This window comes from Ceratotherium simum, chromosome 20 (assembly GCF_057802395.1).
Source record: "Ceratotherium simum simum isolate JZ-2026a chromosome 20, ASM5780239v1, whole genome shotgun sequence".
Classification (NCBI taxonomy): Eukaryota; Metazoa; Chordata; class Mammalia; order Perissodactyla; family Rhinocerotidae; genus Ceratotherium; species Ceratotherium simum.
The window spans coordinates 56598031-56625376 of record NC_141919.1 but is presented as its reverse complement, the minus strand read 5'-3'; the positions used below and the strand labels follow the sequence as shown (position 1 = coordinate 56625376).

General features: G+C 38.8%; 1 protein-coding gene across 2 annotated transcripts in view; it reads left to right on the top strand.

Annotated features, from left to right (window-relative positions):
- The window catches only part of SLC71A2 (solute carrier family 71 member 2), a 76559-nt gene extending 55875 nt beyond the window's left edge, over positions 1-20684 (top strand). For both annotated transcript variants that reach the window (XM_004442718.3, XM_087444838.1), the window contains 8 exons: positions 1625-1739; positions 6774-6992; positions 8647-8760; positions 12269-12340; positions 13950-14062; positions 16200-16297; positions 18067-18209; positions 18908-20684. In XM_004442718.3, the coding sequence (XP_004442775.1) occupies positions 1625-1739; positions 6774-6992; positions 8647-8760; positions 12269-12340; positions 13950-14062; positions 16200-16297; positions 18067-18209; positions 18908-19159 (1126 nt within the window). In that variant the 3' untranslated portion in view covers positions 19160-20684. The remainder of the gene's footprint in view (positions 1-1624; positions 1740-6773; positions 6993-8646; positions 8761-12268; positions 12341-13949; positions 14063-16199; positions 16298-18066; positions 18210-18907) is intronic.
- The last annotated feature ends 6662 nt before the right edge of the window (positions 20685-27346 follow it).

Here is a 27346-nt window from a genome sequence, read left to right as displayed (position 1 = left end):
ACTGAAAGCCAGTTTGGGCAGTTGTCATTATGCCCATTTTATAAATGCAGAAACGAAGACATTAAAGTCTAAGATAAGTTACTTACGTGAAGAAATAGAAATAAAAGATGTCTCTAAGAGCAACTGCCGTTGCCGTGAGGTCAGTTACAAGATTGGCTCCCAGGACGGGGCTGACGATCCTTGATCCCTGTGCTCACAGCTGTGGCTCAGCTCATTTTGCAAATGTGCTGCTTTTGTCAGCTCATTGCTCTAGGGTGCTGACAGGAGCACAGTTTATATCAGTAGGCAGGAGTCACTTTTGTGTATACTATAGTAAGACCAATAGCCTATTCTAAATCATGATATGAATTTTAGTTTGATCTCATTTCTTCATGATAAATAGGGAGAGAATATTTAGCGTGGAACCAAGTCTATTTAGTTACCACAGATGGTTTGGAATTTGCACCTGAGCTGTAACTTAGTTATTTTTCTGTAGTTCGGAGGATGATATTTTGGCCAAAATTCCTGTTGCTGAGATGCTCTTCCTATGTGAAGAACACACCTTAGAATGAAAGGGATTGTTTTTGTTTCTGTTTTTGATTTTTTAATGCAAATAGTAGATTTTCTTTTTTTGGCTCATATGAAAATATCCTCATTTGATTATCTGATAGGAATTTTATGTCAACATTTGTGACATTCTAAATTTGTGGGATACCCATAATGGATCATTTTATTTTCTACCATATGATGAATTTTTATAAAATACTTTTTGGTATTGAGTCTTTCTAAGAACAAGTCATGCTTTTCCAATGAATTAGGGCTTTTTAAATGTCCTCTCAATACCTGAAAATGTTTTTCTTTAGATCTTTAAGTGATTTTACCTCTTCCCTTCCAGTATTCATGCTGCTGCATTTGCTACTTGTATTGGCGAATAATGTTAAATAAAAATGATGATGGTGTGTATAAAGGAAATGTTGTAGTTTCATCATTAAGTGTTAAGCTAGCTTTTGGATTGAAAAATACTCAGTTTATCCATAAATTTTCTTTTTTTAAATCAAGATTGGATGTCAAATTTTATTGGATGCCATTTTGCATCAATAGAGATCATTTGATTTTTCTCCTTAGATCTCTTACTATGATGAATTATAGTAATAGATTTTCTAATAGTGAAACATCTTTATATCCTGGGATAAACTCTACTTTTTGTTCTGTAAGCTTCTGTTTGCTAGTATTTTAACTAAATTTTTTTAAAGCATCTATGCATACAGTAGAAATTTTTGGTCTTAATGATGTTAATATTTTTTGTTATGTTTTTGTGTAGCCATTTAAAAGTCATTTTCTGTACATGTCTTTTTATTAGCTAAAGCTAGGAAATTTAGAAAGTTTTTATTTCTCTTCTCTTGGCTACCTTTAAAACTATAACTTAATTGACACCCTTTGAGCAATGGCAAAATTAATAGGTTTCTACTTCTTCCTCCCCATCTTTGATTATAATTTTATTAGCTGTCCTTTATGTCTTTAAATTACATATACATGTATATTTTTTTATTTCTTGGTTTAATCTTCACATGGTATCTTTGGCTCTGGTTATAAAAGTATACACACACTACTTTGCTCCTGGGTAATTAAAATAATCTTTTTATAGGTGGTATTTTGCTATGATTTCTGTGTCTGGAGTCTTCTCAGTCACATTCTCTGTGATATTTGCCTACGTAGCTGATGTCACTCAGGAACACGAACGAAGTACTGCTTATGGATGGGTAAGATAATAGGTTGTTTTTTAACCAGAGAAATAATTAACCTTCTATTAAAAATTCACAGGAAAGTGAGATGTAAAATAAGTTGTAAATATTGACTTATAAAAGAAAATCTAAAGTAATTGAAATAAAAAGGGAGACTTACAAAAGGTTAAAAATATCGTAGAAATTGTTAGTAATTTATTCTCTGGTTTTAGGGTTGGAAGATTGGCAGGAATGTGTGAGTTGTCAGTTGCAAAGTTTTTTAAAAAGTTGATTTGATTTGCATCTTATTAGCTGATCTCATGAGAAACCATAAACAGTAAACAGGTGCTAAGATCAGAAGTCTCTCTGTACCTAATTTTGAATTGCAGAGATGTCAGCTTCAGCCATGTTAATCCATTGTTACTGCATTGCTGGTTGTTTGTCTCAGCCACTTATTTGGGACATGGTACTGCAAAAAAAAAGGACTGCGTTCATTCATCAGCATATAATTGTTGAATGCATAACAAAAGTTATAGGAGACCTTTTTTTGGATAATTGAGTATTAGACAATCATTTCTGATTTTCCTAGGCATAATAATGGCATTGTGGTTATGTAGAAGAAAGACCTGTAGAAGATGGCAGGCTGAAGCCCTTTAAGTCAGAGTGCCACAACTCTGAGAGCTATTCAAGTGGTTGCAGGGGAAAAGATAGCATGTGAGCATGTGTTCAATGCATGAACCTGTTGGGGCATGAAGGTCTTATTGAAGGGAAAAATTTTCTCTTCTTCCCTTCTGCGTTCTTTGGCTGGCCTAAAAATTGATACAAGACATTAACAGGAGAAAAACATTTAATTTTGTACATACAGGAACCCCACAAAGACATGAGAGACTCAAAGGCAGTCAGGATACCATCCTGAGCTAAGAAGAGGGTAGGGGTCTGGGGCTTCAAAGGGGAGAAAGAGAATTCACAGGGAGATAAGAAGAGCAAATGTCTGGTAAACAAATGTTTGCCATGCCTTGCAGATGTCTTTTTGATATAAAAAAGTTATCTCTGGTAATAGCTCTCTTCCTGGTATAGGTGCCCTCTCTAAATTCTTTTAGGCTGTTAAGGGAGAGATAAAAAGCTTTTCTTGAGTCTGCTGGGTCTTAATTGCCTTCAGCTCAAAACAATCCACATGCCAAAGTGGCACATTCTGGGGTGGTGTATTCTGCTCCCCCTCTCTGCATTGTGCTTTTCTCTCAACTTTCCTGTGTTTGGTAATGTTTACAATAAGAAGATGGAAGAAGGAAAATGATCTGGCTGGACTGTTGAATAGGTTGGAGGGGGATTGGATGCCAGAAACCAGGGTTACTTGTCTCCTTTCCTGAGTCTTCCTCATTCTTTTACATCCCACTTCCTGGAAGACAGTAAGTAATTATTCACTGTTGACTGAATGAATGAATATTGGCACGAATCAATGATGGATATATAAGTCAGTTACTGCTTTTCCACAGAACACAATGGCAGTTTTTACTTTGTTGACTTTAGACAGCAGTAGTTTAAAAACTTCTCCTTCAACCCCAGTTCCCCTCTAGCTACTACCTGCTCTTTCCTCCCTCCCTTTTGCTCTCCTTCCCTGAATGTCTCTCATGCCCTGTCCTAAAACAGGGGCGTCTCCAGAGTGCTGTGGAGGACAGAGAGAGAACCTGAGAGGAAGGCTTCAAAGGAGGCAGGGTGTTCAAGGAAGACTCTCAAGAGGTGGTCAGCAGAGAGTTGAGGGGTGCCAAAAGCCTCGTTTATCATACTTGTGCAGCTTCTCTCTCGTGGCGGGAAGTACCCATAAAGATACCCATAAGAGGGGCCAGCCTGGTGGCATAGCGGTTAAGTTTGTGCGCTCTGCTTCGGCGGCCTGGTGTTCGCTGGTTCGGATCCTGGGCTCGGACCTACACACCGCTCATCAAGCCATGCTGAGGCAGCGTGGCAACTAGAAGGATGGACAACTATGACATACAACTGTCCATTGGAGCTTTGGGGAGAAAAAAGGAAAAAAGAAAAGATACCCATGTCCCCTCCAATTTTATTAGATTTTAGTTCCTTGCTTTCAGCAGAAAAAACATTCTCAAAGCTGTTGTGCTGAGCAGTAGTGCTGTAAGGAAAGATTTCAGAGAGAGAGTTCTGGAACCAAAGTGACTCCACCTCTCTAGCTCAATTCTTCATCTGTAAAATGTCAGTTATGATAATGCCTGCTCATAGGGGTGCTGAGAGAAGTTATTGAGAGGAGTGCCCAGCTGAAGTGTGCTCTCAGCCAGTAGGTAAGGCTGCCTGGACTTGGTCATGGGACTTAGGATCTTGGCCAGTGACTAATCTTAACATTTACCCCTACGTGTCAGATGTTTAAGTGACAGAACTAAAAAAAAAAAAAAAAAAAAAGCTTGCAGGCTACGTATCTTACAAATATGGGAGGATTTATTTGCCAATTAATTACAGGATTGTCAATCAAGTTTAGCTGAGGTTCTAAGGAGCGTTTTTGAGATCTGTTAAAGAATATATAAAATAAGTACACCTTCCTTACTGAAACTCCTCCAGTAAACCAAGAAAGTGGTAATTCTTTCAGGGACACAGCAATGAATAGTCATATTAAGTAAGTTAACGCTCATTGAGTGATTGTTGTGGTAAAGTCATCCTTTAGGTCTATTCACCAGAGTCATATTGAGTGTTAAGTGAAAGAGGGATTTAGATAAATATACAAACTAAGCAAGTAGGCTCCTCTAAGTTTTAAGAAAAGACACACTTTGCATAGAATTTTATGGGGTCATAGATCCGAGATATTTTTATTTCCCTGTTCCACATGACTAAATTGGCTCCGAGAATATTCACTGTAGTATAGTTTAATAGCAGAGATTTTTCCCACTAAATTCCTATTGTTTTTCACTGTTGCTATATATATATAATAATTTACTTTTTGCATACTTGAAGAAACTAAATTGATCTCCAGATGCTATACCTGCTTCCGTCTGCTACTCAGGGAATGGAGGGAGGAAGACTAGAGTGTTGTAGGTGGGCAGTAGTAGAGGAAGGATGGAAGGAGGGAATCCTGAGCACTGAGGGACCTAATCGAATTGAGCTGTGTTAGGAGGAGGGTGTGGGCCTGCTCCTCTGTCTCTGAGAGCATCTGCCCTGCTGTGCCATCTAAGTCAGTTCTGTGAGGCTGTTGGCTCTTCATACGTAGACTTGTAAATAGTAATGCTCGTTTCTTCGTCTGTTTTGCAAGATTTAAAGGAAAAATTCTCAACAAGATTTCTGCCTTTGCTAATTTCAGGTTTTCTCCATGGCAGTTTACAAATATTTAAACTATGGAAATACCAGAAAATAGAGCACTTCTTCCTCAGAGCAGTGTTGCAGGGTGCATCACATGGATGGGAAAGATGAATTTAAGTACCACAGTTTGGAGTACATCATTTATTAATGAGCATTAATTTTGTATTCAATCATTCTTTTTCCTCCTTTACATCTGAAGTAGCTACTGTATCGTCTCTAAATCTAGGGGGGCAGTGCTTAGTAAAAGGCAGTCATTTTTATTCAAAACTCATGTATCAAATGTATTCTTATATATTAAACTGTTGTTATATAGATAATAATTTAATTCCATTGTTCTTAATGACCACATTTTGAGTTATTGAACAATCTGTAGCTTAGGAAATGTCTAGTTGGTTAGAAGACAGTTATGATAGAATTAAAAATGTCTTTTTGACGAATAATGAAATAAATGATTAAGTGTTTTCTTCTGTATACTCCATGATCTTTAGATTCTATAAAAAGCAATTTCAGCTGAAATTTAACAGCTATAAGTCTTACGGTACCTTTTCGTTAGAAAGATTAATTTGAGAGATTGGAAAATGGCTTCGAGTTCTTGCTCATCTATGTGAACTTAAGACAATTGTTTAACTTTCTATTGCTGTTTCTTTATTTGTACATTGAGTAATAGAGTATCTTCTCAATTTACATGCAAAAGTGTGGTGAGGATTAAGATCATGGAAAACTCTTTTATGAATGAATGACCCATTTTGAGCAGATATGAGATTGTTAGTGTTGGCACCAGAGGACCCTGCAACGGTGCTTCCCTAGCACCTGGGAACCCTAGATTCAAGTTGCAAGTGTGATCAGTTGGCTCTGTGGTCTCTGTTATTAGATGGAGGAGGTTGGAGGTGACAGCGTGACAGAAATCCAGCTCAGGGATCTCTCTAGTTAAAAAACTTTTACCTCTCTCTCAACAAATCTTTTTGGGTTTTTTGTTGTTGTTATAGCTTTTTGTCTTTCTAAGAATATCAGCGATTTTTTTCCCCTTCTCAGTGCTAATGAAATGGTCACCAAATAATAAAAGGGTGAAACAGTGCATGTTTTTAGAAGATGAAATCAAGCACGGTCTCTGAGGGATTTGTAGATTTTATCATTAGCTCTGCAGGAAGTTTTTTCATACCTTTCTCCTCATATCACCCTTCCCCAATTAAAGAAGACTAAAGTGTGTATGTTTTATTTATGGGGAAGGTTTTCATAATTTTTATTTCTAATGAGATCATTATTTTTTACTCTTGTAGCTTTCCATGATATCCCCAATTAGTTAATAGTTTGTGAACAAATTCTTAAAACAAAATTATTATTATTATTTTTGTGTGTGTGTGAGGAAGATCAGTCCTGAGTTAACATCCAATGCTAATCCTCCTCTTTTTGCTGAGGTAGATTGGCCCTGGACTAACATCCGTGCCCATCTTCCTCTACTTTATATGGGACGTCACCACAGCATGGCTTGACAAGCGGGGCATTGGTCCGTGCCCAGGATCCAAACCTGCAAACCCTGGGCCGCCCAAGCTGAGCGCACGCACTTAACTGCTGTGCCACTGGGCCGGCCCCCAAGACAAAATTATTTTAATTCTTTCATTCTTAAAATTTATGTGCAACACTCTTTTTTGTCTTCTTTAAAGCCAGGGAAGGATGGTGGTAGGTATGCACCTGTGGGATTCTGGGTGAGAACGGGAACATAGGTGTGCACCTGCAGCAGATGGGACCCTCGATCGATGAGAGTGTGCTTTCCCACAGGTCTCGGCCACCTTTGCAGCCAGTCTGGTCAGCAGCCCAGCCATTGGAGCATACCTCTCAGCCAATTATGGAGACAGCCTCGTTGTGCTAGTGGCCACAGTGGTGGCTCTTCTGGACATCTGCTTCATCTTCTTGGCTGTTCCAGAATCTTTGCCAGAGAAAATGAGACCCTTCTCCTGGGGAGCTCAGATTTCTTGGAAACAAGCAGACCCTTTTGCGGTAAATAAAAACAAAACATTTACTTTCCTAAATGTCTTTCTAAGCCATGCAAACAAAAGAACATTTCAAGCATCCCAGAAATTGGTGATCCATTTCTTTCTCCAGAAAAATAGAAAAAATTTAATCGCAAGTAAGAGACTGAGGTAGTCTGTGTACCAAGGCATATATAGAATTGATACTTCTTAAGTCAAGCATGTGGTTATCATAAGGGAAGAGAGAAAAAATGTCCAGTTAATCCCTGATGAGGGTTTGGGAAAGAAGTTGGTCTTTTTTTTTTCTTTTTGCGTGGTTGTTTTCATCCCTTTTTTGACAAAATAGGTGAAGGTGGCCATTTGAAGTGGCCGTTTTCATTCACTTAAATTCAGAAAGGATAAATGCATTTGGTTTGACTAAAGTAGTTATTTTCTATATTCTTAATGTACATCCACTTTGACCAGAGGCTTTGAACTTATATTTTGCAGATTGAATGGATTATTTGTTTTCCATAATTCATTTTTTGGTATGGGGGAGATCCCATTAACAACTAAAAAAAGTACTGAGAGAAGAATCTTCTCTCTCCCCTTCTCCCACCTTATCTGGTTTGCAGTTGCTCTTGAAGAAAATATGTCCAGAAAAAAAATAACCAGAGATCCAATTTTTGCTTTTTTCACCCCATATCTACTTTTTAGGAAAAATACACATAATAGGAAAACTAACTTAGAAATTCTTTTCTAAAAAGCCCCATGATCTGGGGACCCTGCCCATTCTGTTTGTGCCATGATGGCAGACATCAAAAGGAGGTTCTTGGAGAAGGAGACCAAACGTGGACCCGGGAGCCAGTCAGGCCTCCCACCTTCTTGTCATGTAGTGATCAAGTTACACAGGGAAACTCCTCTGTGAAGGGAACGACTGTGGCTTCCTTTTCAGGGCTGTTGTGAGGGTTACAGTGAATGTATATAAATTAGCTGGTCTAGTGTCTGGTGTGCAGCAAGGTCTCGATAGACAGTAGCTGCTTTTGCTATTAGTTATATTAATGTTACAGTTATGATGACTAGAATGCTCTGCAGCACTCTCCACTCCTTAGAAACGATGCACCTTTTGGTCTCCTCAACGATCCTGTGTGGAAAGGAATGTAAGAAGGATTTTTGGACAAGGTTGTAACATTCAAAAAGTTGTTACGAGTCAGAGAATCTTGTTGTCACTGACCCCACAGCTGGAGCATACTTATTTGTCTACCAGTTTTACCAGCAACTTGAATATTAACATTTTAAAGAATAGAGCGAATTTGTGTGTACTGAAAACCCCATAGTGTTTATGGCTTTAAAGGAGTTATATTATGAATGAAAGAGAGAGATGAGATATTCTTAAAAGGTTCTGGAGCAGTGTTTTTCAGGGTCTGTTCATAGGATGTTGAAGGATGTGAACCAGTATTGTTAACAGAGATAAGAAAGTGTTTAAAAGAAAGGCCTGTAATATATGAACTACATACCTCTGAAATTAGAACTTCCATAGGAGACGGTGATAGATTTAATGTTAAGGTTCACTTCCTTTTATAATCCCCTCAACTTTTGTTATCCACCTTAATACATGAAAACAGTGAAGCCAGTATCACAGAATATCAGTGACATTAGTTGCTATTTGCTTTTTATGTCTTTCTCTTTCTGCTTATTCCTAGTCACTGAAGAAAGTTGGAAAAGATTCTACTGTCTTACTAATCTGCATCACCGTGTTCCTTTCATACCTTCCTGAGGCTGGACAGTATTCAAGTTTTTTCCTCTATCTCAGGCAGGTGGGTAGTGGGTGCCTGATAGCTTTTGAACATGAGGAAAATCAAAAGTTGGGGTCTGTCTAAAGGTATTTTGGGGAAAACAGTGTGGAGGAAAAAATGTGAATTTGCTCCTAGTTATAAATGTAGGTGCTGACATACAGTTAGTAGTCAGGAGACATTTAATGCAATGATGTTTTAAAATATAGTGAAATGTTTACTGTAGAAAAAATTTCCTTGAGAGTTATGCAGAAAGAGAATTAGCAGAAACAGGATTTAGCGTAATGTTTTAAATCTTTAATAATATCCATTAAATTTCACAGAGAGGTAGAGTTTATTTCAGAGATGCCCTGCCCTGAGTCTAATCACAGCCAGCTTGCAGAGCCATCTTCAGTAGGCCATAACTCAACGCCACTGTAGACTTTGAGGTGGCTCACAAGCGATAATCAAGATAATATTTCTCTCCTCTGATTTTTTCCTCTTTAAAAATTTACTCTTTACTTTGTCCCCCCAAAAGGCAATTGACTTAAGGTAATTTAAAAAAATGTTCCTTTTTCCAACTGTTGTTTCAGGTTTTGATTGCTGAGACCTGAGTTGCCTTGCATTGCAATCCTGCCTTGGTCTTTTATGGATTTCACTGGAAGTCCTTCTCTTAATGGTTTACTCCACTTTGGCAGGGCAAGCCTCCCCCCAAGATAAATTCTTGTATTTTTGGAGATATTCTTAAATGAAACTTGTTAAATTTGCCATCCTCACAGTTTTCCTGAGAGTATGAGACTGTAATATTTTATATGGTGGCATATAGGTAAAACATTTTTTCAAGCAGTTCTATTTCTGTTTTGCTCATTTTTGGTGGGTGGATGCTGGAGATTTAGAGGGAAGAGTGGTGAGATAGTGCATTTAATGTAGAAAATTATATATGCATTCATAATTATGTATGCATTTAATGTAGAAAATAATATAGGAAAAATGGGAAAACCCAAGGAAGAAAGTGAAAAAATCATATCTTATCCCTCACACAGATAATAGACAACTGTGAATATTTTCATTTTTTACCTTTTTTTCCTATGGATGTACTTATGACACCACCACCACCAATTAGAAAAAATCAGGGTCGGCCCTGTGGCTTGGTGGTTAAGTGCGCGCACTGCGATGCTGGTGGCCCGGGTTCGGATCCCGGGTGCGCATCGAGGCACCACTTCTCCGTTCATCCTGAGGCCGAGTCCCACATACAGCAACTAGAAGGATGTGCAGCTACGACACACAACTATCCACTGGGGCTTTGGGGGGAAAAATAAAATAAATAAAATCTTAAAAAAAAAAAAAAAAAAAAAGAAAAAATCAGAAGCATTCGATGTTATTTTGTATTTGTGCTTGCTTTTAAGAGAGGTTAACAAACATACACATTTTAGTTAAAACTACATTTGATATTTGCAAATCATATATATGATAAGGAACTTGTGTCCAGTATATATAAAGAACTTGTAGTAAAACTCAACAATAAAAAGACAACCCAACTGAAAAAATAGGCAAAGGATTTTGAATAGATATTTCTGCAAGGAAGATATATAAACGGCCAATAAGCACATGAAAAGATACTTAACATCATTAGCCATCAAAGAAATGCAACTCAAAACAGTGAGGTACCACTTCCCAGCTGCCAAGATACCTATAATCAAAAAGACAGACAAGGATATGGAGAAATGGGAGACTCTCATACATGCCAGTGGGAATGTAAAATGGTGTAGCCACTGTGGAAAAGAGTCTGGCAGTTCCTCAAGGTGTTCAACATAGGGTTCCCAGCAAATCTATTCCTAGGTATGTAGCCAAGAGAAATGAAAACACATGTCTACACAGAAACTTTTACACAAATTATTATTCATAATAGTCAAAAGGTATAGACAACCCAAATGTCTGTCAACTGATGAAATGGATCAACAAATGTGGTAGAGCCATACAGTGGAATGTTGTTATTTAGCAATAAAAAGCAATGAAGCACTGATACATCCTACAACATAGGTGGACTTTGAAAACATTATGCTAAGTGAAAAAAGCCAGGACCCCGTATATTGTATGATTCCATTTATATGAAATGCTCAGAATAAACAAATTGGTAGAGAGAAGTAGATTACTGATGGGCGGAGGGGTAAACAGAGGAATGGAACTCCTAATAGGGTCCATGTTTCTTGAGGAGTGATGAGATCTGGTAAAATGGGTTGTGGTGATGTTGCCTAGCTCTGAATATACTAACCATTGAATTGCACGCTTATGATAAATTGTGTGGTATTTAAGTTCTACCTCAGTAAAGCTATTTAAAATATATATATATATATATATATATATATTTACAAATATAGGCTGAGAAATAATCCCTAAGGCTACAATTTCAGGTTCTCATTTTTTAGAAAAAATTGCATTTGATTAGAGAGTAATAGAATATTGTTAATGTCAGCAGCACTGATTTGGGAACCAGTCTAGCTCTAGTTCTTTTATTAGCTAGTTGTGTGACTTGAAGCAAGACAGTGAAGTATGAAATGAGAAGAACATATACAATAATTTTTAAAGTCCTTTTTCTGAATTTTATAGAATTTCAATAGAGGTTAAAATAATTTAACTTTTTAAAAACTTGATATTTAAAACTTAAAAAGTTTTAGGCATTTCAGAGCTACTGTTAAGGTTAAGAGGCTTAGAAATCATTGCCAGCTAACTTTGGCTGATCATTAGAATCACCATGGAAGCTTTTTAAAATATACCTATGCCTGGGCCCAGAGAATCTGCTTTAATTGGTCTCAAGTGGATTCTAGCATTTCATTGCCCCCCTCTCCTCCCACCTCCTCTCCCCTTTTCTGTTGCCCACATGATTTTAATGTGCAGCCAAAGTTAAGAGCCACTGACTTTGCTAGTGAGCAAATGCTGTATTGGCAGTATCAAAAGTCAAATCATTTTCTTCATGTTCTCTGTAATGCTTGATAATGTTATATTTGTCTCTTGGTGGATTGAGGATGGAGAGGGATAGGAAACGATAGGTAGACCTATAATAGAAAATATTACCTTAAAAGTTAAATCAAGGGCCAGCCTGGTGGTGTAGTAGTTAAGTTCGCACGCTCGGCTTTGGTAGCCCCGGCTTTGTGGGTTTGGAACCCAGGCACAGACCTACACACTGCTCATCAAGCCATGCTGTGGTGGTGTCCCACATACAAAATAGAGGAAGATTGGTACAGATGTTAGCTCAGGGACAATCTTCCTCAAGCAAAAAGAGGGAGATTGGCAACAAATGTTAGCTCAGGGCCAATCTTCCTCACCAAAAAAAAAAAAAAAAAAAAGTTGTGTCTGCTTGTAATGATTTCTTATATGATATTTAGATATAAATTACTGATTAAATGGGTTCAACTTTCGGCACTGCCTTAATTTGCCATTGTTAAGGTTTTATTAACTTTCTTCAATTATTCTTTCCTATGGCTTTAATAGAATGTAACACTTATTATTTTTATAATATCTGTATTACAAAAGTATTTTCTTTGCATTTCCACAGGTCATAGGTTTTGGATCTGTTAAAATTGCAGCATTCATAGCTATGGTAGGGATTCTGTCTATTGTGGCTCAGGTGAGTGTCATTTTTACCCATCCTCCCTTTTTTAATGCTTTTATTCTGAAATAATGGTAGATTCACTGGAAGCTGCAAAGACTGTTCATGGAGATCCCCTGCACCCTACCTCAGTCCCTCTCTCCTGCCATGGCAACATCTCAAACAATATCAAAGCCAGTAAACTGACTTGGATACAGTCCACAGAGCCATTCCATTTTAAATAGAATGTTAAAGTTGTGATTTAGGAGGAGTTTAGTACAATCTTTCAGTACTTTTTAGAATACTTGGTACCTCTACTAGGTCAATTCAGCAAGTAAAAATTTGCTTTTACAACTACCAACCACAATCTAACTCTGGATATTGCAAAATTAACTTAACCTGGAGAATATTTCCATATTATTTTCATGTTGAAAAGTAAGTGGAAGTGAAAAGCAGAAATGAAGATCAGTAGCTGTTCCAACCCGTGCTATCCCCAAGACTGAAGAAATGTGGAAAATCACTGCATTAGAATATATGTGTTGAGTAAAGAGCATTAAACGTTTCCCCATTACAGTTGTGCGTCGCTTAATGGTGGGGATACATTCTGAGAAATACATTGTTTGGCAATTTTGTCGTTGTGGGAACATCATAGAGTGTACTTACACAAACCTAGATGGTATAGCCTACTGCACACCTAGGCTGTATGGTACTAATCTTATGGGACCACCATAAGGGAACATGTAGGCAGTTCTTTGACTGAAATGTCCTTATGCTTGCATGAGTGTATAAATATGGGATGACAAAAGGCGGGGCATATGTCCTTTCAAGTAGTTTACTGACGTGCTTAGGTACATTCACTATATCGTGTGGAACTGCCTGGAGGCTGTTTCCCTGAAACAGCTATGTGCTGCTTTAAAGCACGGTAGGCCAAGCGGAGCTCTCTTCTATGATAACTCTTGAGAAATGAGGTAGCTGCAAAACTGTTTTACCCAAATATTAGAATTGACAGGCTCATAGGAATGCATCAAGGTAAAGTCTTTTATTTTTTTGTTGAACTATATCAGCAAATGTAAATTATGTTAAACTTGCAAGTTGTTCATGATTTTGTTTTTTTTTTTTTATTAACTCTGATTAGTCAATTAGCCTAGACTCATCTTTTATCCTATGCCTTTTCAGACTATCTCAACTAGTTTTTTAGCTGAGTGTATATTTTTTAAGATCAAATTTATATCAATGCAACTTTGTGAAACTGTTAACCTCCAGCAAAATCCTACATATTCTGTAAATGTTCAGCAGGGGTTTGCTATTCGCTGGTTAAGTGATTGGTATTTCTCCAAAGAGACTGAGGTGTGTCCCTCTCAATCACGACTGGTGAATGCTATGATGGCCTTTTAGGAAGTGCTAGCAGAGCATCAGATAAACAAGCTTCTGGGGAGGAGGCTGAAGGCCCCGAGCTCCAGGTCAGTCTGGGAGCCCCTGAAGCTCCACCCCTCTAGAACTACATGAGTTCTGCATGGTCTTCAAAGTCTCAGGTCAGGCAGTGTGCCCTTATAGGTCCCTGGTCATCATTAATGGGCTTCCCTCATAGAGCTTGCCTTAAATCTGTGTGTTCACATGGTTTCTCAGAATTATCTCCTTTGCTTTACAGACAGTCTTTCTGACCATCTTGATGAGATCACTAGGGAATAAGAATACCGTCCTCCTTGGCTTGGGCTTCCAGATGTTCCAGTTAGCCTGGTACGGTTTTGGATCTCAAGCCTGGTAAGCCTCTCCCATGGATTCTCCTGAACTAACAGACAGATGCATCTTTTAGAGGAGCTCAAGTTGGTTGACTGTGATGTGAAGGAAGCAAAGGTTATTTTATTTTACTGGTTTGGTATGTTCAATATTTCAAAAACTGTTTAGACTTACTTTGGGGAAGAGTTGAGCTAGGTGATTCGGGATTCTTTGTAAAGATTGCCTTCATCTCAGTGGGCTTTCAGTGAGTTGTTACTTAATTGAATGTTTGTTCCTCCTCCTCCGACGCCCCCAAAAATTTTATGTCTACTTTTTAAACATGTTTGTCAGTTTTTAGGGATGTATCACATATAGTCAAAAACCAAATAAGAAGACAAGGAAAAATGACTGATTATGGCAGGATTCACTGCCATAATTAGCTGAGTGACCCTGGGTAGTGACATAACCTTTATGACATAAAGCATTTGAATTAGATGAACACCAAAATCTCTTCCAAAATATGTGTATTGTGAGGCAGTTATTACTGCTAGCATGTTAGATTCCCATAAACAGGAAAGAAGGTCAAAGAAAGCCCTATGGAATACTAATAAATAAAAAGAATCTCAAGTGCTGTTTTGTTATGTTGTAAGTTTCCCTGTGTCCCTGGTTACCAAATACCAGAGCTCTTATCTCCATTTTAAATATTAGAATTGGTCCTCATTTTGCATATGTAAATGGATGATATAGTTTAGAGAAACTAGAAATGCTTTAGCAGTTTAGTGGTCAGTGGTGGATTATTCTTGTTCTTTAAGATTTCAGTCCGGGGCGGGCCCGGTGGCGCAAGTGGTTAGGTGTGCGCGCTCTGCTGCGGCGGCCTGGGATTCGCTGGTTCGGATCCCGGGTGCGCACCAACGCACCGCTTGGCAAGCCATGCTGTGGCGGCGTCCCATATAAAGTGGAGGAAGATGGGCACGGATGTTAGCCCAGGGCCAGTCTTCCTCAGCAAAGAAAGAGGAGGATTGGCAGATGTTAGCACAAGGCTGATCTCCTCACAAAAAAAAAAAAAAAAGATTTCGGTCCTATGACCTTTGATTCAGTAGCTGATTCAGTCAAATTCATGCCACGTTAAAAAGATTTTGTTGACCTGAAGAGTTTTTCTTTTTCAGTAAGGACGTACATGCATGTCAGCCATCCTCAAGGAAGTCTGGCCAAGTGGGTTTTAAGCCCAGTTGGGGTCTCACTTTCCTCACATTCATACTTAATATTGACATACGCTTAAGCCCCTTTCGTTGAGAGAAGGACAAAGGTCTGAAGGAAGCAGGCTTTGGAAGTCTGCAGGATGTCATCCTGACCTTCAGGTCTCTGTTTTTTCTCTTGGTGGCACATGATGCTTTGTTAAGGGGTAGCAAACTGAGCAGTGGGAGGGCAGTGTGAAGGTGATCCTTTGAAAAATACAAAGAGAAAAGTGGAAAATCGGTGGGAAAAATGTATTTATAGACAGGAAATCCTTTTGAACTTCACTGAGCTTACATCTAAAGATGGTAATAGGGAAACCGGTAAGAAGAACAGATTTTGAAAGAGGTAAAATAAAATAATGAAACTTACCCGACCTGTGAAGTGATCAGTACTAACAGTGTAATGTATAACTTTCCCCAGGTTAAAAAAAAATCCATTTTGTTTTTTTTTGTTGTTGTTGTTTTTAAACAGTTTTTATTTATTTGTTTGTTTATTTATTTATTTGTGTGAGGAAGATCAGCCCTGAGCTAACATCCATGCTAATCCTCCTCATTTTGCTGCGGAAGACCGACTCTGAGCTAACGTCTATTGCCAATCCTCCTCCTCTTTTTTTTTCCCCCCAAAGCCCCAGTAGATAGTTGTTACGTTGTAGTTGCACATCCTTCTAGTTGCTGTATGTGGGACGTGGCCTCAGCATGGCCAGAGAAGCGGTGCGTTGGTGCATGCCTGGGATCTGAACCTGGGCTGCCAGTAGCGGAGCGCGCGCACGTAACCACTAAGCCATGGGGCCGGCCCAAAAAAATCCATTTTGAAAGAGGGAAAAATAAATAGAACTTAACACAAGAGAACAGAAAGCATTTTGTGCTTTTGCCACTGATTGAACTCTGAACAGCAGGCTCCTTGGGGCTGGCCTGCTGCCTGATCACAGCCTGTCCTGTCCTTGCAGGATGATGTGGGCAGCAGGGACTGTGGCCGCCATGTCCAGCATCACGTTTCCAGCAGTCAGCGCCCTCGTCTCTCGGAATGCAGAGTCAGATCAGCAAGGTGAGGTCGCTGTCCCCTCACTGCTTTCTTCCTTCAGCAGAGACATACCAGCCAGAAGCATGAGCAGCTTTGAGCTTCTCTACATGACAGCAGAGCAGGAGGTGACAGTCATGTGGTCCCTTCTCAATGATCATACCTATTTACTTTGGCAAATAGGAAAATTCTGTTTTCCTCTCTGCTTTTATCTCATATTTTTAAAATCTAGACTCAGCAGTTCAGAATACTAAGAATTAGAACTAGAACTATCCGTTTTCTCTTTTCAGTTTTGACTCCGCTTTTGTGTGTTACTATCAGAATTAACTAGACTATAATCACATTTTAATAGATATCTGTTAAATAGTGATAGACTAGTTAGTAAAGCAATGAGTTCTTTATTTAATCACTGTAATCACTAAAATTTCTTTAATTTGGAATCACTCAAAGTTCATTAGCTTAATTTAGGAAATGATTCTTTGAGAGAATAAAGAAAAAATAAATCTGTGTAGTTGTTGATAATTAGATTCAGAGTGAGAGACAAAATTAAGATGACTGTGTGGAGAGCAGCATTCTACCATGTCATCCTTCTTGTGCCTCTTGCTTCCCTGTCAGGCAGTTCTCACTACCAGAATTAAGCCTTTTCCTTCGCCCTCTCTTAATGGTTCACCTTACTATAGTCAGGAAGTAGTGAATTTTAGAAGGAAAATGTTTTAAATATCTTAGTAGAGCTGTATAAAAAGTTTCATTAAAAAACTAGATTGGAAAAGATAGTTTATTCATTGTACCTATTTTCCCGTATCAGGAATTAGCCATCTTATTCATATCCATTTTTAAATAGTGTCACTTGAGGACCACAGATTCTGTGTGTCACCTGGCTCTGGTAACTCAGCTAGCTGCACATCCTTGGGGAGGTGTTGTGTTTGAAGTGAAGGCGTGAGCCATCCATAGAGGATGGGCACTGCCTTGGTGTCTGACAGACACTGTCCTGTCTTTCAGGATATGAATTTTCTTTGGCCCTTTTTATGCTTATATGTATTAATACAGATGTTTTCTAAATGTCAGCATACAAAATTATTAGAACACATTGTATTAGGTTGAATTATATTTTACCATTTTTGACTTACAGAAACATCCGTTTCATATGGTTCAAGCTAATTTTTTACCTGCCATGTTAGAAACTAGAGATATCTAGAAATTGACATTTCTGGGATTTTTCAGTGCAGGTCTGTAGAGAGATGCATGTGCAATGCAGAGGTCATCACGAGGGATGGAGTCTGCCCAGAGGTGCCAGGAGCACAACAGCATCAGGACTACTGTGGACTCACATGTGGGCAGGGCTGCAAGAGGCAAAGGGAAGATTCGTATTGTAAAAAGCACTATTAAATGAGTAGAACAGGAAAATCTCAATCCACAGAAAAGTGGAAATTGCCTGTAAATGGAGAATATTAAAGTTCTTTTCATTTTATTATTCCCCATTTATAGGAAGATCTAGCTATTATGGGAGGAATTCAGCCCCAGAGGATTTCAGAAACATCACTTTCATTTCATCTCCTTATAGATCTTAGGGCAGAGAGTGAGGATAACATTAAAAGGACATAATAAAACCAAGAAAACATTTGTGCAATGAATGAAAATATGATGGGTGAAGTCCCTGATCTCCTTTCCTCAGCATGGACTACTCAATGCAGCTGAATCAGTACATATATTGTAGTTTGTAAGCAGGTACTGTTAAGTCTCCAGTCTTGAAAGGCTTTTCTGAGAAGACTGGCTCTCTTCTCTTTGTTCTGATTTAGGCGTTGCCCAGGGGATCATAACTGGAATAAGAGGACTGTGTAATGGCCTAGGGCCAGCACTGTATGGCTTCATATTCTACATGTTCCATGTGGAACTGACCGAGTTGGAACCGGAATTGAATTCTGACAGTGCTGCCCTGCAGGTAATTTGGTGATAAGTCTAGTTTTATAATGACTGTGTCTGATTATGGCAAAATCTTCTGACCTCAAATTTGGAAAGTGTTCTTATTTGTATAATATTACTCTTGTATTTGACAGTAGTAAGTGCTGTGTTTGGGGCCTCTTGGAATTGGAGAGGGATCAGTTCAGAGATTTAATGTCTTGTGTAAAAGATTTGTCTTACTTTTGTTCAGATTCTGTCTTCACCTACACAATTACTCTGATCAGAATGCTGTCATCTGGTGAAGCCCAGGCCAAATAAAATATGAAATGACCTAAAATTCCAGCTAGAAATTGAGCTAGAGTGCTTTTTCTACTATTTATTTGATATTTCTTCCCTCCTTTCTTCTAAGCGATATTTATTACAGATTTCTATACAAAACTGGAATTAATGTTCATGTACAGAGTGCATGATCTCAGGTCACAGGATGGGATTAGAGATAAACACCTGTCGCTTACAGGTTTAGTTAAGCTATTGAGAAGAGATGCAAAAATCAGTGATTAGTTGCCCTCTGTCATATTCCAAACACTGTCTTGGAATTTGCCTTGACAGTTAATGATGTTTGTTTATGAGAAAATGATGCACCTTTTGGTGTACGTCTTTTTGGATCATCCAGGACTAATTTTGGATTAAAAAGACTAACCAAATTCTTCATCTCCATTTGTTTCCCACCCCCATCAGGAAGCTGTCATCCCAGGCCCACCATTTTTATTTGGGGCGTGTATAGTTTTTATGTCTTTTCTGGTTGCCTTATTCATCCCTGAATACAGTAAAGGCAGTGGAATTCAAAAACATAGCAACAGCGGCAGCGGCAGCCTGACCAACACCCCGGAACGGGGAAGTGATGAGGACATTGAGCCACTGCTGCAAGACAGCAGCATCTGGGAGCTCTCTTCCTTCGAGGAGCCTGGGAATCAGTGCACTGAGCTATAAACTCGGCAGAAAGGAGGATTCTGCAGATGCCGTCTCTGAGAGCCGTGGAGGAGCCACACCACATGGAGACATCATGGTGCTGGAGGGGAGATGCTAGTGGCATCCTTCAGGGCCAGGTTTGAGAAGTGCAGGATTCCTCCTCTGCCTTCCTTCTCTTCCTCCTCCTATTCCATTTCTTCCATTCTTCCTGTTTATACATTAGAACAAGTTAAGATTTGAAATATTTTCCTGCAAATAATGTGCAACTCTCAAAGTTATCTGGAGTTCAAACTTTGAAACTCATAAAGAGAAAGTCATAACTCTGGTAGAAAGGATGGCTTTCCTTTAATAACTCTGGAGTAAGAGTGACAGCAAGTTTTTCCATGTCCTTTTCAGTAGGAGGTGCAGGATTGTAGTGAGACTGCCGTCTCTGGCAAGAAAGAATCCGTTTTTATTTTCTTCCTTTCTGTGTCTCTAAACTGCCCACTTAGCTCGTAGGTTTTTATGAGTGGCTGCTCCAAGAGTCACTCAGTATCAGGGATCTATTGCCTTTGTTCAAAGGTCAAACAAAATCCTAATCTTATTCTCCTTTCCTTCTCTCAACTTCCTATTCTTGGCTAGAATAAAATTCAGCATATACACCTCTGGACATTAATAATATTGATCAGTGATAACCTTTACCAGATGAAGGAAAATTTTCTTATAAATTTAAATCATGAATAACTAGCAACTCAGATTCCCGGACCTAGCGTCTTGGTCAGATCCAAGGTGATTTTACAGAGGAACAACACACACCAAGCATTCTGGTGACAACATAGAAATTGGAGGGTGCTTCTAAGAAAGTTTTCAACGACGTAAACATTCCTAACTGAGGATGAGAGTTGTAACTGGATACCAGTGGAGTTTGTATCTAAGTCAGACTCATGTGATGCGTTATTACTATTTGCTCATCCCCATGTCTCCCGTGTCCTACTTCTCAAGTTTTCTCATTCATCACACTCCTGCCTTAACTGCTCTGTAATATGCATTTGTTTTCATTTGGTCTTTATTTCCATCTGTTTATCTGACTTTTGAATCTCATGGGAATATGTACATCCAATTCCTTTCTAAAATACGATGGTTTAGGAAGCTCAGTTCTACAGTAAGTGTCTTGCTAATTTTTTGAGATGTTTTATGGACAAAGAAAACTTTACAGATTTATATGTATTTTGCTGCACCAGTAAATGGACCATTAACTAGGGCCCATCTTTAACAGAGCACTCCTTAGAAAGTTTTATAGGTATGAAATATATGTAGATATTTGTAAGGAGTTTTAAATTTTTTTTTGATGGGGTGCTGTGTAAATCTTGTATTTATAAATGTAATGAAGATGTTGACGGAAAAAAATATATACAACTTTTATAAAGGATTGTGTACTGACTGAATACATTTAAAAGAAAATATATTTTGAAACCTGTTCTGCTATGAACAGAGATAACATATCTTTTTACTATGCTATTGGTTTTTAAGTTAAGCTTCCTAATGCATAATAAATTTGCAATGGATACTTCTATGTCTTTTGTGTTTCTTTAAAGCAAATAGTACCATTGATCTTTGGGTTCTCTTTTGGGTGTCTTTCAACTAAAATAAGTTATTAATCCTTAAACTAATGCAAAAGATATGTGTATTTCCACAAAGTTTCATTTTTAACAAACTTCCTTCAAAATCTCCCTTCAAACACAGATCATCACTGTTTTTTAAAAGCAGACGCACAAACAGATATTTGTATACCCATGTTTATTAGCAGCATTATTCACAATAGCCAAAAGGTGGAAGCAACTCAAGTGTCCATTGTTAGATGAATGGATAAAGAAAATATGGTATATACATACAATGGAATATTATTCAGCCTTAGAAAAGAAGGAAATTCTGACACATGCCACAACATGGATGAACGTTGAAGCCATTATGCTCGGTGAAGTAAGCCAGTCATAAAAGGACAAATACTGTATGATTCCACTTACATGAAGTACCTAGTCAAATTCATAGAGACAGAAGGTAGACTAGTGGTTGCCAGGACTAGGGGAAAAGGAAAGTGGGAACTTACTATTTAATGGGTAGAATTTCAGTTTGGCAAGATGAGAAAAGTTCTGGAGATGGATGGTGAGGGTGGTTGCACAACAGTGTGAATGTACTTAATGCTACTGTACTACTTAAAAATGGCTAAAATGTTCAATTCTATATTATGTATATTTTGCCACAATTTTGAAAAAATACTCTCATGGCATCTTTGTTCTTTCCCATTGCTTATCAAAGTTTCAGTTTCTTTACCCAGTATAACAAATGTCATTATTCTTTTTAATTAGGTAGATTTTTAAAATTGAGATAAAACTCATCATTTTAATCATTCCAAAGTGTACAGTTCAGTGGTTTTTAGCTTATTCACAAGGTTGTACAGCCATTAGCACTAATTCCAGAACATTTCCATCATCCCAAAAAAGAAGCCCCTGTACCCATTAGCAATCACTACCAATTTCCCCATCCCCGTCTCCTGGCATCCAGTAATATACTTTCTGTCTCTATGGATTTGCCCTGTTTTGGACATTTCATATAAATGGAATCATACAATATTTGGCCTTTTGTGTCTGGCTTCTTTCACATAGCATGTTTTCAAGGTTCATCCATGTTGTAGCATGTATTTTTTACAAAATACCTAGCAAATTTTATTCCTTTTCAAGGCTGAATAATATTCCACGGTATGTGTATACCACATTTTCTTCTTGATGGAATATCCCTTTTATCATTATATAATGTCCATCTTTATCTCTTGTTATCTTTTTCATTTTGAAGTCTATTTTGTCTAAGTATGGCTACACCTGCTTTCTTTTGGTTGCCATCTGCTTGGAGTATCGTCTTCCATCCCTTCACTCTGAGCCTGTGTTTGTTTTTAGAGCTGAGATGTGTTTCTTGGAGGCAGCATATTGTTTGATCTTGTTTTTTAATCACTCCAGCCACTCTGTGTCTTTTGATTGGTGAGTTCAATCTATTTACAATTAGAGTGATGATTGATATATGAGGGCTTAATACTGCCATTTTATCTCTTGTTTTCTCATTGTATATTTCCATTGTTTCTTTTTCCTTCTATGTCTGTCTGCCATTTCAGTTTGGTGGTTTTCTGTGAGGGTTTTCTCAGTTTTCTCTTTATTTGTGATTTGTGACTCTGCTCTGATTGTTTTGTCTTGTGATTAACATAAGGCTTCTATAAAAGATCTCATAGATGAGTTAGTCCTTTTTCTATTGGCCTCTTATCTCCGTTAGCCCATGTGGGTTCAGTCCTTTTCTTCTCCCCCTTCTATGTTTTTGTTGTCACATATCGTTCTTTTTTGTGTTGTGAGTTTGGATCAATTTCAAGTGGTTATAGTTATTTTTGATGCTTTCTTTCCTTTTATCCTTTATGATTGTTTACTAACCTATTCTGATATAGAGCTGCAAGTTTCTGATTCTGTCTATTTATTACCTTGCTCAAAGCTTTGTAGACCTTTGCCTTTTTGTTTCAGGTAGAGGGCTCCTTTCAGCAGTTCTCCTATGGTAGGTCTAGGGGTGATGAACTCCCTCAGCTTTTGTTTATCTGAGAAAGCTTGTATTTCTCTGTCACGTCTGAAGGATAATTTTGCTGGCTAGAGTATTCTTGGCTGCTAATTTTTGTCTTTCGATATTTTGAATATAGCATTCCACTCTCTCCTAGCCTGTAGAGTTTCTGCTGAGAAATCCACTGATAGCCTGATGGGGGTTCCTTTGCAGGTTATTTTTTTCTCTCTGGTCGCCTTTAATATTCTTTCTTTGTTGTTGACTTTTGACAGTTTTAATACTATATGCCTTGGAGAAGTCTTTTTGCATTGAGATAACTAGGAGTTCTGTCAGCTTCATGTACTTGCATATCCAGTTCCTTCTCCAGGTTTGGGAAATTCTTGGGTATTATTTCTTTAAACAGGTTCTCTGCTGCTTTCTCCCTCTCCTCTCCTTCTGGGATACCTGTTATCCTTATGTTACTTTTCCTAATTGAGTTGGATATCTCCCATAGAATTTCTTCATTTTTAAAAAATCTTAGTTCTCCTCTTCCATCTGAATTATTTCTAGATTTCTGTCTTCAAGCTCGCTAATTCTCTCTTCCATATGGTCTGCTCTATTTCCAACGCTTTCTCTTTATTTTTCATCTCATTAATTATGTTCTTCATCTCCAGAATTTCTGTTTGGTTTTTTTTAGAGTTTCAATCTCTTTGGTGAAGTACTCCTTCTGTTCATTCATTTTATTCCTAAGCTCATTGAACTGTCTTCCTGAGCTTTCTTGTAAGTCATTGAGGTTCTTCATGATTGCTGTTTTGAATTCTCTGTCAGATCACAATCTTCTGTGACTTCAAGATTGGTTTCTAGAGAGTTGTCATTTTCTTTCTGTTCTTCCCTGTTACTGTAGTTCTTCATGGTGCTTGATGAGTTGATTCTCTGCTGGCACATTTGTGGTAGTAAATACCTTCCTTATTTGGGTAAGGCTTTGGTTACTTTGGTTCTGAGCTGCTTCTGGTTGTATTTAAGAGCCTGCGCTCCACTGCCTCTGCTCTAGACGTTGCCAGCGCCCTCCTTGTGCTGCTTGTGCCTCCGAGGTTGCTGGTGCCTTGCTACCTATGATGTCACTGCAGTTGTGGGTGTCGCCACCACTGTCACCAGGCTGTGAGCACCTCTGCTGCTTCTGGGGTTGCTTGGATCTCATGTGCCCCCTAGTGGCTCTCTGTGGGTTTTCCGTGGGCTTGGGTGCTACTGCTTCCAGGTTGTATGGGGGTTCTGGCAGCACCACTTCTGGGGGCTCTGAGTTCACAGGTGTTGCTGCTGCTGCCAGGGGCCTGGAGTCTTGTATGTAGCCCCTGCTGCTGGTAGGGCCGGTGTCGGGGTGCCACCACTGGGGGCTGGGTCGTGGTTACTGCTGTGGCTCCTAAAGCCTCCTGGGGGAGGGGGAGGGGCTGAGCTACGCGCATCATTGCTGCTCCTGCAGCCTCTGGTCTCTGGCACCAGTACGCTTTTTGAAACCTCAGGTCAGGGCACCACCACCCCTGCCAGGAGTATCTGTGTTTTGGATGCTGCCACTGCTGGAAAGACTGGTGTTGGAGTTGCAGCTGCCAGGGGAGGTGGTGAGGAGGCTGCTTCCCTAGTTCCACTGCCTCCCTGAGGTCCAGTCCCTACCATCAGATGTATAGATGTATGGATCTCTCAGGCATTCTGGTGCACTATGCAAGGAGTCCTTTGTTGGTCAATGGATGTCTGGTTGTAACTTAGAGGGGAGAGACAAGGGGAATGACCCACTCTGCCATGATGCTCATGTCACTCCCACATTTCCTTTCTTTCTTTATCAATTGATAATTTATCAATCAAATGTCAGTGGACATTTGGGTTGTTTCCACTTTTAGGCTATTATGAATAATGCTGCTATGAACATTCTTGTCCAAGTTTTTATGTGAACATGTTTTCAATTCCTTCTAAGTATATACCTGGGAATGGAATTGCTGGGTTATGTGGTATCTCTATGTTTAATCATTTGAGGAACTGCAAAACTTTTTCACAGCAGCTGCACATTTTACATTCCCATCAGTAATGTAGGAGGGCTTCAGTTGCTCCTTATACTTGCCAACACTTATTATTTTCTGTTTTGTTGTTGTTTATAAACATTCTAGTGGGTTTAAAGTGGTATCTTGTTGTGGTTTTGATTGGCATTTCCCTAATGACTGATGATGTTGAGCATCTTTTCATGAGCTTGTTTGCCATTTGTATATTTTCTTTGGAGAAATGTCTATTCAAGTCGTTTGCCCATTTTTGAATTGAGGTGTTTGTTCTGTTGTTGAATTGTAAGAGTTCTTTATATATTCTGGATACTAGACTCATCAGATTTTTGATTTGCAAATGTTTTCTCCTATTCTGTGGGTTGTCTTTTCACTTTCTTGATAGTGTCCTTTGATGCACAAAAGTTTTCATTTTGATGAAGTCCAGTTTATCAGTTTTTTATTTTGTTGTTTGTGTGTTTGGTGTCATATCTAAGAATCCATTACCATATCCAAGGTCATGAAGATTTACCCATCTGTTTTCTTTGAAGAGTTTTATAGTTTTAGCTTTTACATTTAGGTCTTTGACCCATCTTGAATTAATTTTTGTGTATGGTGTAAGGTAGGATTTCAGTTTCATTCTTTTGCATGTGTATATTAAATAACCTCAGCACCACTTATTAAAGAGATTCTTTCCCTGTGGGGAATGGTCTTGGCACCCTTTTTGAAAATCCAATGAACAATCCTTTATGGGTCTATTTCTGCACTTTTCATTCTATTCCATTGGTCTGTGTTTATCCTGATGCAGGTACCACATGGTTTTTGATTACTGTAGCTTTATAATAGTAAGTTTTAAAATCAGAAAGTGTGAGTCCTCCAACTTTGTTCTTTTTAAAGATTGTTTTGGCTATTCAGTTGCCCTTGCAATTCCATATGAATTTTAAGATCAGCTTCTCCATTTCTGGAAAAAAAGAAAGGTAGTTGGTATTGGGATAGGGATTGCATGGTAACTGTAGATCACGTTGAGTAGTATTGCCATATTAACAATATTAAGCCTTCCTACCCATTAACATGGGATGTCTTTCCATCTAATTTCATTTTCAGATTGTTCATTGCTAGTGTATAGAAATACAACTGATTTTTGTGTGTTGGCTGTGTATCCTGCAACTTTGTTGAATTTATTAGCTCCAATAGTTTTTTTGTGTGTGTGGGTTTGTTAGGATTTTCTGTATATTAGATCATGTCATCTCCAAATAGATAGTTTTCTTCCTTTCCAGGTTGGCTGTCTTTTATTTATTTTTCTTGCCTAATTTTCTGGCTAGAACTTCTGGTACAATGTCGAATAGCAGTGGCAAAAGCAGACAAGCTTGTCTTGTTTCTGATCTTAGGGCAAAAGCTTCAGCTTTTCACCACTGAGTATGGTAGTAATTGTAGGTTTTTTATAGATGCTGTTTATTATGTTGTGAGAAGTTCCCCTCTATTCCTAATTTGTTGAGCTTTGCTTTTTTTTTTTAATCATGAAAGGGTGTTGGATTCTGTCAAATGCTTTTTCTGCATCAATTTAAATGATCATGGTTTGTTTCTTCATTCTAGTAATGTGGTGTATTACATTGGTTGATTTTCATGTGTGATCCACCCTTGCATTACTGGGATAAATCTCACTTGGTCAGGGGGCGTAATCTCTTTAATATACTGTTGGATTCAATGTAGTAATTTTTTTTTTTAGGATTTTTGCATCATATTCATAAGGGATATTGGTCTTTTCTTGTGATATCTTTGGCCTTGGTAATGCTGGCCTCATAGAATGTGTTAGGAAATGTTCCGTCCTCTTCTGTCTTCTGGAATGGTTTAGGAAGGATTGGTGTTGATAGTTCTTTAAACATTCAGTAGTATGCTACTGTATTAGTCAAGGTGTCCCACTCTAGTTATTTAAGGGGCCGGCCTGGTGGCGTAGCAGTTAAGTGTGCGTGCTCCACTTCAGCGGCCCGGGGTTTGCAGGTTTGGATCCCGGGCGTACACTGACGCACTGCTTGTCAAGCCATGCTGTGGTGGCGTCCCATATCAAGTAGAGGAAAATGGGCACGGATGTTAGCCCAGGGCCAATCTTCCTCGGCAAAAAGAGGAGGATTGGCATCGGATGTTAGCTCAGGGCTGATGTTCCTCACAAGAAAAAAAAAAAAGTTAACTATACTGTCAACTAGGCAACTGAAAGAGTGAGGCGGGTACTCTAAAGCAGTGGGCAGTGGTTCTCAAACTTTAGCATGCATCAGGGTCAGCTGGAGGATTCTGGTCACACCGTCAGGGTTACTGACTCAGTAGGCCGAGTGGTGCTTGAGAATCTGCATTCTAGCAAGTTCCCAGGAGATGCTGATGGTGTGGGTCCTGGAAACACAGTTTGAGAAGAGTGTTCCAGGTACCATGGGGTAACAACTACAATTTCTCTGAGCTGAGGGAACAGAGGGTACAAGTTTGAATTATTAAAACATAGACTCTTAGGGAAGGGTCCCTGTGTAGTTGAGTCTCTCTGAAGAGGGGCTACCAGCTGGCCAATGTTGGTGTTTCTAGGCTTGGCGGTAAGGGCTGCAGGGGTCCGGGCTGCGGCTGGCACAGTGCACCTGGTTCTGCACGTGTTGGAAAAACTGCA